General features: G+C 43.9%; 1 protein-coding gene across 1 annotated transcript in view; it reads right to left on the bottom strand.

Annotated features, from left to right (window-relative positions):
* The window catches only part of LOC117505980 (zinc finger and BTB domain-containing protein 40-like), a gene marked incomplete at its 3' end in the record, with an annotated part of 143,295 nt that overhangs the window by 91,987 nt on the left and 38,626 nt on the right, over positions 1-12,682 (bottom strand). Inside the window, 2 exon segments of the mRNA XM_034165523.1 lie at positions 5,843-6,044; positions 6,047-6,233. Of these exon segments, the coding sequence (XP_034021414.1) occupies positions 5,843-6,044; positions 6,047-6,233 (389 nt within the window).

Genomic DNA, 12,682 nt, shown 5'->3' with positions numbered 1-12,682 from the left:
GAACTCCCTCACAAACCCATCATATGTCTGAAGGAGCCGTGAATTCTGCTCCCAGACTGCTGTAGCCCAAGCGCGTGCCTCACCGCAAAGCAGGTTTATTACATAAGCTATCTTGCTAGCATCAGTCGCGTACATGACAGGATGTTGTGCGAAGACGAGCGAACACTGCATAAGGAAGTCCGCGCACGTCTCCACACAACCTCCGTACGGCTCTGGAGGGCTTATGTATGCTTCCGGGGAAGGTGGGAGGGGTCGTTGAACGACCTGTGGAACGTCAATGTTACGCACAGGGTCGACAGGAGGGAGAGCCGCAGCAGCGCCCTTTCGCCGCTTCCACCTGCGCAGCGAGAGCCTCCACCCTGCGGTTAAGGAGGACGTTCTGCTCGGTCATTAAATCCAACCGAGCCGTGAAAGCGGTGAGGATCCGCTGCAACTCACCGATCATTCCTCCTGCGGACGCCTGTGCGCCCTGTTCTTCCATTGGCCGTTCAACAGCCGGTTGACGCCCCTCGGGATCCATGACGCTGGCCGAGATATCCTGTTGGGAAAGTGTAAGTACACGGACCCACAACAGGGGGCGCAAATGAACGGACAATGGAATAGGTCAAATAACAACACTTTACTGTTGTGAATGTGCACAACAAATACAACAGATTACAATAATGGACAAAAGTCAATTCACAAAGGTGTCGTGTGGGCAGGCTCGAAGATAGGAGACACCTCTCCAAAGTAGAACCGGAACCACACGGTTTCCTCCGCCACCAGACCCCGGGAATACTGGAGCAGCCAAGTCCCGAACTCCCAGGTGGCCACTGCCTCCGCGTGTCGGACCTGGTACTGCTGGCGAGGAACAAAGAACAATTAAAGGAGGGCGCGTTTGCACCCAGGAATCCGAACGGTAGGAAAGCTACCTCCACCTCTCGTTGGAAAAGTAATCTCCAGAACAACGCACAAAATCCAAAAGGATACAATCCGTCAGCTGAGATACGTTACCTTCTAGGTAGAAACGATATCTCGGCAAAGAGGTGGAGACGTCGTCCTGCTGATATACTCCTGCCGATCAGATGATTGGTAACAGCTGTTGCAGGTGATGCGTGACAGCTGTCACCCTGGCTGCTCCTGTGAGGCGGCTGCGCCCTCTGGTGCCTGGAGCCCGCACTCCAGACAGGGCGCCCTCTGGTGGTGGGCCAGCAGTACCTCCTCTTCTGGCGGCCCACACAACAATGTGGATGTGTCAGAGTCACACACCGATGTGTCAGATTCAGATTCACATGCAGACGTGTCAGATTAACACGCGGACGTGTCAGAGTCACACACCGACGTGTCAGATTCAGATTCACATGTCAGATTCACACGCGGACGTGTCAGATTCATACACCGATGTGTCAGATTCACAAACGGAGGTGTCAAATTTAGATGCGGACGTGTCAAAGTCACACACCGACGTGTCAGTCACACACTGACGTATCAGATTCAGATTCATGTGTCAGATTCAGACCCGGACATGTCAGAGTCACACGTGGATGTGTCAGAGTCACACGCCGACGTGTCAGATTCAGATTCATGTCAGATTCACATGCAGATGTGTCAGATTCACACGTGGACATGTCAGAGTCACACACCGACATGTCAGATTCAGATTCACATGTCAGATTCACACACTGAAGTGTCAGATTCAGATTCACATGTGGGTGTGTCAGTCACAAACAGACGTGTCAGATTCACACGCCGACATGTCAGATTCACACACAGAGGAGTCTCTTCACGTCATGGTAAAATGTCAACAGGAAGTCGGCCAATTTGATTTTAAGTTTCAATTTTGAGGTAATGTTTCCCATTTTTGGCCATTTCCATAAATATGAACGAACTCATCCTAGGGATTTCATCCAGTCGTTTTGGAGCACGCCGTTTCACGTCGAACGGCTGTCACGCTCACATACTTCATCGTAGAGCCTTCAAATTTGCTGGACATGATGAGGGCTCCACCCTGAATGTCTGCATATATTAACTTCCCACCTAATTCATAGTGTCCCCCGGTGGTAACAGGAAATGTCCTATTTTCACTTTAACAGGTCCTGATGTCACATACTTAACCCCATCAACTTCATTCCACTTCTAAAACATGCAGAACAAGTTGGTGAATGTAGGCGATGATTGCCATGAAGCTACAAGTAACGGCGTCCGTGTGGCGGCGTGCCGAATATGGAACCTTCGCCATGAAATTACGTTCTTCCTTTTGATAGCATTAATTTTTTTCCTATCATCATGAAAATTGATACACAGGTCAAGCACGACAACCTCTTACATGTGATAGGGGCGTTGCTCATGGGCGAAGCAAAATGCCTCGATAGTGCTCCCTTGAAACTTTCAAAAACCCCTCCCCATAGGGGTTTTTTGGAGTAGGGAGATGAAAATTGGTACATGTGTGACTTGCATAGACGTACAAAAAAGTCTCTTGCACCATGAGTCTACTCCAAACAGGAAGTCGGCCACTTTGAATTTTCGTGTCATTTTGGTGTGATTTCCACACGTTGTATTTGAACAAACTCCTCCTAGGGATTTTGTCCAATGCACTTCAAATTTCTTTCAGATCATCCAGAGACTATACTGATCAAAAGTTATCAAAAGTTTTTTTCTATGTCGAAGGGTGTGGCCGCTATGGCGCCACCATTTTGACCCTTCGCCATGGAACATTAAATCATGATAACTCCTTCATGCTTTGTCTGATTGACTTGAAACTTCACATCTGTGATGAACGTCAGCCCCTAAACAGAAATCTCACTGGCCCAGGGAGGCAGTGGCACGGCCATGAGGGCCCATATATGACTGCTTGCAGTCCTAGTTTTATAGTTATTTTTAATTTATTTATTTATGATTCGGGGTAACTTGGTGCCCATTTTTTAATTATGTCCAGCACTTTGGTTGACTGCTGGCATTTTAAATGTGCTTTAGAAATAAAGGTTGAGTTGAGTTGAGTTTGTGTCCTCTATTACATGAGATATTGACTCTAAGGTCAGGTTGGCTGCGCCTGACGTATCCACCCCGCCAGGGTGTCCAAAAGGGAGTTTATACGTTCCTGACGCACTGAGGGAGGAAGTCATTTGGTGGGGGCATGACAGCCAGTACATGTGTCACCCAGGCGTCAAGAGAATGGTACAATTATTCAAGAAAGATTTTGGTGGCCACGTATGCCGAAAGATGTTACCGACTATGTTAAGGCATGTCAAGTATGCACTCTGCATAAATCATCCACCGGCTCACCGGCTGGCAAACTCCTTCCATTTCCAATTCCTACACGACCCTGGTCGTATACATCCATTGACTTTGTGACTGGTCTGGAGACTGGAGAGCTGAGGCTGTGCATGGAGAAGAGGCCCACCAGATCTAACTGGTATCGCTCCACCTCACGCACAAGCTCCAGCTCCTTCCCCCACAGCAAGGTGACGTTCCACACCCCCAGAGCTAGACCCTGCCGACCGGGTCTGGTCTGCCAAGGCCCTGAACTTTCACTGCCACCCATTGTCAGTGCACCCGAAACCAGCGGTTCCCCCGCGGGTGGTGAGCCCACAGGTTGGAGATAGAAGGTCCACGTGGCCTTTTCGGGCTGTGCCCGACTGGGCTCCATGGCAGGCCCAGCCACCAGGCGTTCGCTGATGGGCCCTACACCCAGGCCTGGCTCCAGATGGGCACCCCGGGCCAGGTCACATTTCCTCTACCTCGTTCTGTCATGGTGTCTTGTGAACCATTCTTAGTCTGGCCTCTTGCCTGAGACCAATTTGCCATGGGAGACCCTACCAGAAGCACAAAGGCTCCAGACAACACAGCTCTCAGGTTCATAGCGGCACACAAACCTCTCCACCACGATAAGGTGATGGTACGATAAGGTGATGGTCTAAAAATCATATAAACACAAAATAATTAAGAATAACACACAAATTTAAATAAGACGTAAACAACAAATGGTGGCAGATCAAAACCGAAGTGAGATTTCAACAGTCCATTATGAAATGCCAGAGTTCCAAAGTTGTCGCGCAGCGCGACTGAAAGCCCTGGCACCATATGAGTCATGGCCACATGCTGTAGTGGTGTCTATTTTGTGTCGTCTGCTCCTTCTGGCCTCCTCCTGCTCAATGGATTCACCTGCACACCTGTGTTACTGATATGTGTTCTAACAGAAAATACACTGTCCAGAATGACACCAAAGCTTTTGACTAGGTGTCAAAAGCTTCAGATATGAATTCAGATCATTCAGGTATGAATGTGCCAGCCACTGATATAAATATTGTAAGGGTGAGTTTTAGAGAGTGGACCCTGAGCCAATGAGGAGACTCTCACTTTTATTTACGTTGAACTTGAGTAAACAGTTTGACATGCAAGAGTTGATGGCCCACAGACAACTACCAAGGCTGGTGGGGGTGGGGGAGACATTTGGTTTAACTGAGATGCAAAGCTGAGTATTATCAGGATAACAGTGAAACTGAATTCCAAACTCGCAATGAATATTAAAAAGTGAGAGGATGTTTATAATTAATAGAAGTGGTCCCAGTACTGATCCCTGAGGAACGCCATGTTACTGGTGTTGAATTAGATTTAACATTCGTCCATCATACAAACTGTTTCTTATAAAATACGAGGTATAATCTGAACAAGAGTAGTGCAGTGCCGCTACCTTCAACTGCAACCAGCCTATCCAGTGGTACTGGGTGGGACATGGCGTCAAAGGCAGCACTGAGGTCAAGAAGAATTAAGTTGTTTAAATGGTAAATGGACTGCATTTATTTTTTTCATCTACATCAGACGCTCAAAGCTCTTTACAATTATGACTCACATTCACCCATTAACAAACACACAACCCGATGTCAGGGTGCTGCCTTGCAAGGTGCTCACTGCACACCGGGCACAACCAGGGGATTAAGGACCTTGCCCAAGGGCCCTTAGTGATTTTCTGGTCAGGCTGGAATTTGAACCGAGGCTCCTCTGGTCTCAAGACCAACGCTTAACCACTAGACCATCACCTCCCCTGTCCACTGCTCAAAGAAGATCATTTGTATTGATTTTGACTAAAGCTGCCAGGTGTGGTGGACAGGAATGGCTTAACAGAAATGTACTTCAAATTTGACGCTTCAGTGTGTGACTCGACCACAAAGCTCTGTAGATTAAAACGGTTTACTGAAGTACTTAGCTGGGGTCGGTACACGGTAAGGCAGTCCAAGAGAAGCAACAGTACAAAAATCATCAGGCAAAGGCGTGGTCAAACAGGCAGGTGGTCAAAAAAACACGATGAGGCAGGCAGGACGAGGAAACACGGAAACAGAGCTGGAGAGAAGGCACAAGTGCAACCAGTGGAGCTTATATACACCCAGGTGATGAGCTAAAGATTAGGAACAGGTGTGTGGAAAGCACCAGAACAAGGGTGTGGCCAGACAGAGTGACACGCCCACCACATAGCACCAAGAGACAGACAAGAGAGATAGGGACAGAGAAAGGCCAAGCAGGAAAGAGACCAGCAAGAGAATAAACACACAGAAAACAATCAAGCAAAATAACTAAATAAAACAAACAGACAAAAACCCAAATCCTGCCACTGTCTCTGTACAGTTTTGGTTGAAACCTGGACTGAAATGGCTCAACAAGTTATTCCAATGTAAGTGGGCCTGGAGTGGGACTGCTACTGTCCACTCTAGAATTTTAGAGATGTCCACATAGCAAAGTGATTATGGGTGTCTGACTGGTCCGGTGGTCTTACTAATTGACAGGGATATGCTCTTGTATCCAAAACATAAGTTTGGTGTGTGTGTGTGTGCGCATATGGTGTCCATCATGGTGAACAGGTAAAACTGACCTGAAGATTCAGTGAGACGAATTTGAGTTGACGAACATGCTGATTCCTCGTTGCCTCTGGGGTGACCTTCCTCCTGTTTCACGTTGGGTCCCGTCTGGTTGTCGTCTGTCAAAGCCTCCCCTTCAGGTGATGCTGATGCTTCAGGTTTCAGGCTCTGGGTGCTCGTTAGGGTCACTAAGGGTGGGTTGTTCACAAGCTGCTGAGGACATTTCTGAAACCGATGGCCACGTCGTACATCTGTAGGCCGTCTGCAGCGGCAATGATGCGGCTGACGTTGTGTTTGCCCACAGGCAGCTTGCCTGTGTAGACCATGTCCAGCAAACTGCCAAATTCTTGATGGGAAACCAGCGTGGTGTCGATGGAGATCGTATCAGAGCTCTTAAGGATAGACCTGGAACAGATGACGTGAACGTCTAATCAAGCTGTGAAAGGTCAGAAAACTCAAACTAGTCTTTTTTAAAATCAACTCAATCAATCAATCAACTTTTTTTTCTTATATAGCGCCAAATCACAACAAACAGTTGCCCCAAGGCGCTCGAAAAATATATATAAAAAAAAATAAACGCACACATGTAGGAACCTTTTTTTTATATACTTTTTATTTAAACAATTTTGCCAAAAACAGTAATAACACATACTCAGAACACAGGAAATAACAAAAGCAAACTTTTGTTATTTTGAATTTCACAGTCATATTCTCTAAGTCCATTATGGCTGGAATTTAGTCTTGAACGCAGTCCATTTCTGCCATTTTCTTTCCAAGTTCTCTTCTCTGATTCTCAAGCAAAAACTTAATCTTTATATATATATATATATATATATATATATATATATATATATATATATGTGTGTGTGTGTGTGTGTGTGTTTCCTCAACAATATCAAGTCAGTGTCTTGATGTTGGAATGTCGCTTTTCAGCCAGTTAATTGTCGAGGCCTTTTAGTAGCAATTGACAGAATTTTGAAAAGGTAGCATTTTTATTATTATTATTTCACTGGGTATAAGTCCCAGATACACAGTCCGTGGATCCTTAGGTATTTTATAATTTAAAATTAGGGCTGGAACGATTACTCGAATAATTCGATTATAAGAAATGATTGAGTCAAATTCTGTGCCTCAAAGCTTCGTTTAAATGTTGTAGTACATATTCCAGGCCTGTGTGTGGCGTTGTAATGTCCCCAGAAAAACAACAGAAGAAGACTAGCGCATGCGCTTAGGCCGTGTAACAGCTAATAATGTAGCCCTTAAAGCTACCACTTTCCAATGCGACACAGAGTAAAACAAAGCCTTTTAAGAGAAAGAGGCTCCACACTGATCATCTGACATAGACTGTGCATTTAAAGTGAAGCAGTGTGTTTGTCTGTTATTAAAAAACAGACGGTCTGCTCCACGTGGTGACTATTGACCCAACGGCCAGGTACCCACAGTCTAAGCCGGCTGCTGTCTGTCTGGTTCTGACTCACACTGAGTGTTTCGCTTTTTAATTTTCACTTTTTTTGGGCAACACACAACGCTTCACGAACACGGTAACTTAAAAAAAACTAAAAAACAAAACAAAACAGTGACTGCAAGGCTGCATGTTCCACCTCCAGCTGAAACGCATCTGCTGAATTGCACAGAAAGAAGAATAAAAACAAAAAAAAAAATCACATAGGGACCCAGTCCACGAGCCTTTAAAAAAATAAAAAAAAAAACTCAAAATGGTTAAATTTTAGGGAGAGCCCTGGACTACTAATGTTTAAAAAAAAGTTCTTTTTATCCGATTACTCGCCAGAATAATCAATAGAATAGTTGATAACTAAAATCATAGCTGCAGCCCAATTTAAAATTTCCTCTTTCAATTGAATTACATTGCTCCAAAATGTTTGTATTTTTGCACGTCCAAAAGCTATGGAAGGGACTGACGTTCTCATGCCCACATCCTCTCCAACATTTCTGCTGTTGCTGTAATTGTTTGGTCTTTATATGTAGGGTAATAAAAAAAAAAAAAAAAAAAAGTATGAGATTTTTCCATCTGAATTTTCGCCATCTTCTCAAGCTAGTTGTGGGTTGTTGTGTGCTGCACATGGAAAGCCAATCACTCTCAGACAATGATGCACTGAGTTCATGTTCCCATTTTGATTTTATCATCCCATTGCCCTTTTGAAGACAGCTATACAACTTCAAAACAATCTCAATGGGATTTCTTTTATATGCATCTGTCAAAAATAAAATTATGTCAATCTACACTGATAAGTGCTTGTCTACTTCTTTTTTGCAAAAATGTCGTAGCTGTAGGTACCGGAACAAATCTCTGTTTTCAACTTTAAACTCTTGTTTGAGCTTATCAAAGGTCTTAAAGGTTTTCCCTTCAACACGTGTGCATATTGCTGTTATTCCCCTCTCTGTCCATTCAGTGAACGTATCGTCTAACATATTTGGGCCAAAATTCAGAATCAGAGAGGGCCATATTAATAATTTACCATCTCCTTCTGTTTGTTTTTCTTAATCTCAAACCAGGTTTTCAAAGTTTCTCCTAAAACAGTATTATCACCCTTCTGGTCTGTATTTTCTTTCCCTGATGATTTAGCAGGAGGTGGTACCTGACCTAAACTGAACTCAATATGTTTCCAGTTTGCATAATATGTAGGTGAACACCAATAAACCATATGTCGCAGGTGGGCTGCACAATAATATTGTTTAAGATAAGGCAGGGCAAGACCTCCCTGTTCTTTGTCTAATTGGTGAGTTTTGAATTTTATCCTAGGTTTTGCATTTTCCCAAATCTAGATATTAACTTGTTCTTTGCAGAGAATTGAGATTCTGGGATCCTAATGGGGAGTGAGAGGAAGACGTATAATAGTCTGGGCTGTATATTCATTTTTATTGCCTCTATCCTTGAGGTAAAATCTAAAATTAATGTAGACAACAGCTTTGGACTCTGGCAAGGGCGGTCGCATCTCCTCCTCTCTTCTCTATTTCTGCTCCAACCTTCAAAGTCCCCACTTCACCAGGCTGTGAATTCTTCAAACTATATTGGATTAATCATGAAATTGATCAGCTGGTCTCTGAACGCTATTGACACCATTTTTTCTACAAGAAGATCAGGGCTGGGGGACCCTGCGTTCCCGGATGGAACTTACCCTACGGGCTATGTTCTCGACACCTGGGAGACTTGGCGGGTCGCATGCTTTCCACCTTTCTCTGTGGAGGACGTCGAGGATTTATTCATATTTGGTTTCATAGTAGGAGGGCTGGTACTTATTGGCTTATGTGCTGCCCTGACCTACTGGAAGATTGGCAAGACGGCTGTCACCAGAATCACGACACCTCGCTTGTCCGTCATGATTAATGAGTTGGGCAAGGCGATGCATTCTCAGACTGTGTTAGCCCTCAAACTCAGACGCAAATTGGATAACATCTCGGAGCAAATGCGCACCTTGCAGGAGAAGATTTCAGAGGCCGGAGAATTTTTATAATTGGGATTTAGTTTGTTCATGTGAAGCTGGAAAAGTTTGTTTCACTGCTCAACCACAAACACAGCAGGCTTATCAGCCTCTCAAGGATAAAATGCCCATTGTTTTTCTTCCAGAAGAATTTCTACAGCCTTGGGAAGATTGGCTGCCTGCTTATCTGTCTTACTCCAGTACACAAGGACAGACAGACTCACACATGGACAAAGACTGAAGCATGCTCCACTTTCCCTCCAACCTCCCATCCTGCCCCCCATCACACACCCCATCCTGGCCACCGCTCACGCCACCCCTTTCCACCCCGGGGGCTGCAGTTTAGCTGCAGCAGGTCCCCGTTCCCCCCAAGCTAGCGGCGGCGCGACTCCAGTTGCAGTTCAATCAGGGACATACGAGGTCTGTCCAAAAAGTAACGGACCTATATGGATTTGAATCAAGTGTGATTGCATCAGCCAAGCTTGAACCTTCGTGCGCATGCATGAGTTCACGCCTGTCGGTTTGCGTCATTCGCCTGTGGGCAGGCTTTGAGTGAGCACTGGTCCACCCCCCTTGTCGGATTTTTATTGTCAGGGAAATTGCAGAGCGGCTGCCGCTTTGCTCCATGAAGTTTTTTTCAGAAACTGTTAGAGACAGCCAGTTGGAAACCATTCGAAAGATTCAGATGGCTTTGGAAGTGTTGGAAGTCTCACAGGACATGTTGGGGCATGTCCAGCTGTTACACAGTTTCTCGGATACTCACTCGACTGAAAAGCCATCGAAAGCCGTCTGAATCTTCCGAATGGTTTCCAACACGGAGGTGTTTTTTTTGTTGCGCGCCATGAGCGGCTCTGTGCCGATGCGTGAAATCCTCCGCACGTCTTTCATTACAAAATCTCCTGTAACAGTGGAATGTGCCTCAAAAGTGCTATGTCCAGCTCTCTTCCCATTTCTGTGGTAGTCACACGATGTCCCGGATCAACACAGCGTTCAGTTTAGAAATGATCTGGTCGTTCCAGCCTGTCGATGGCCGCTTGGTGTGCCGCGCGCCCTCCGCCGCTGTGGGCCGTCTTTAAAAAGGTTTAACACTCCTTAATCCGTGTGACGCTGACAGAATCTTCACCGAAAGCCATCTGAATCTATCGAATGGTTTCCAACTGGCTGTCTCTAACAGTTTCTGAAAAAAATTTCATGGACCAAAGCGGCAGTCTCTCAGCCATTTCCAGACAAAAGAAATCCGACGAGGGGGGTGGACCAGTGCTCACTCAAAGCCTGCCCACAGGCAAATGACGCAACCGACAGGTGTGAAAAAACTCATGCATGCGCACGAAGGTTCAAGCTTGGCTGATGCAAGCGCAAGATTCAAATCCATATAGTTTTTGAAAAAAATTAAAAGGTCCGTTACTTTTCGGACAGACCTCGTATATGTTGAATAATTTTTCCAAAATCCATGTTGATAGCTATATAAAATTGAATTCTTAAGCAAATGATCATTTAGTCTTTTATAAACAAGTTTCTCTAAGATCTTAGACAAAAAAAAACAAACATGGCAAAACTGAAAAAGGACGATAATCTGAAAAAGATGCTGGATCACCTTTTTTAAATAACATTTTTGTTGTTTAAATGCTGACAATTATACCGTATTTCTTGTCTTTCTGATGCCTGATTCTGTTTTTTCTCTCTGTTTAAGGTGCAGCTCCATCCAGAGATGGGTGTGGTATTTGTGCTGGAGACCCTCGTGTCCTGTGCACCAACAGCATTTCCTGTATATTCGTTTTGTGAGTTGTTTTGTAATTTGTGTCTGTATCATGGCCCAAGCAGAAGGTCACCCCTTTGAGTCTGGTGTGCTTGAGGTTTCTTCCTCAGAGGGAGTTTTTTCTTACCACTGTTGCTCTGGGGGTTAGTAAGGTTAGACCTTACTTGTGTGAAGCCCCTTGAGGCAACTCTGTTGTGATTTGGCGCTATATAAATGAAAATAAATTAAAAAATTGCCACACATCTCAAGACGGATGAAAAAGAAATTTGGAGAATACCTCTTGAGATGTGTGTCAATGTCATCATAAACTTCAATGTGTGTGTTGCAGCTGTAATCCAAAGAAGAGGAGCGTGGATTGAACATGTCATCGATTATTGAATTGTGCGTAAAACAAGTGGGAAACCTTTGGTATCAAATGTTAATTTGATGCTTCTGTTACAAGTCTGTAAATAAAACGTTTCACCAAGTTCTCATTTCAAAAACTTGTGTACGATCAAAAAGTGGTAACATTTTATTGGCCCACCCTGTAAATACTTTATAATCTCCATTCAATATGGAGATCTGGTGATAAGATTCACATAACTCTGTCTTTACCTTCTTTTGGTATGAGTGAAATGACTGCTTCTCTCCATGATGGAGGTATTTTGGCATATTTAATAGTCCAATTCAATGATTCAAGAATTATGGGTGCAACATCTTGTGCCGTTCGTTCGGGAAGCGATCACTCCCTAGACATTTATTGTTTTTCAAATTGCTAATTGCTCTGTCTAATTATTCCTTTGTAATTGGGGTAGACAATGATTCATTTTGCATCCTTCCTATGGAAGGCAGGTGTAAATATTTATGAATTTTCTCTTCATCTAGTGGGTCTGAATATAAAGATTTCTAATATTCTTTGAAGCAATTTTCAATTGCCTCTGGTTTAAAGATTAAAGCATTACTCAAAGGATCTCTTATTTTAATACACAATTTTTAATTTGTTGTGTTCTTAATCATCTAGCCAGGATTTTTTGTTGATTTAGAGCCAAGTTCATAAAAGATTTGTTTTGTGAATTGATGTTTCTTTTCCAAATCTTTGATCAGGGTTGCGTTTATTTATTTTTGACCTTGTTTAATTGATCCGTCAGCCCTATATCTTTACTTGTTTGCTTTTGTTTCTCTAACTTTTACATTTTTCCTGTAATGTCTTGTATCTCAGTCTCCTCGCTCTGAGCTGCCCGTGAAATCAATTTCCTCTCATAATGCTTTAACCATATAGCAGAGTATTGTTGGTTCTACTACCACTATTAATATTATTTCTATACAGTCCCCAATTTCTCTCTTTATTTCATACACGGTTGTTGTGTTATTTAGAATACCAATATTCGTTCTCTCCACTGTGTATTTTTTGGTCTGTCATTTGAATGAATAGTTAAGGAAACTGCGTTATGATCTGAGACATCCGTGGTTCCTATAGAGCATTCTGTCACCCTGTGTCTGTCTATGATGCTCATCAAGAGGAAATCCAATCTTGAGTGAATTTGGTGTGTAACTGAAAAGTGAGTAAAGTCTTTCTCAGAGCTATGAAGATTCCTCCAGACATCAAACATACCCGTCTCTTTGATTAAAATATTGAGGCTTTTAGACATGCAAGATTTGCATTGTTTTTTACTTGTGTC

Source organism: Thalassophryne amazonica, unplaced genomic scaffold (assembly GCF_902500255.1).
Source record: "Thalassophryne amazonica unplaced genomic scaffold, fThaAma1.1, whole genome shotgun sequence".
NCBI classification, from domain to species: Eukaryota; Metazoa; Chordata; class Actinopteri; order Batrachoidiformes; family Batrachoididae; genus Thalassophryne; species Thalassophryne amazonica.
This window is presented reverse-complemented; position numbering and strand designations above follow the sequence as displayed.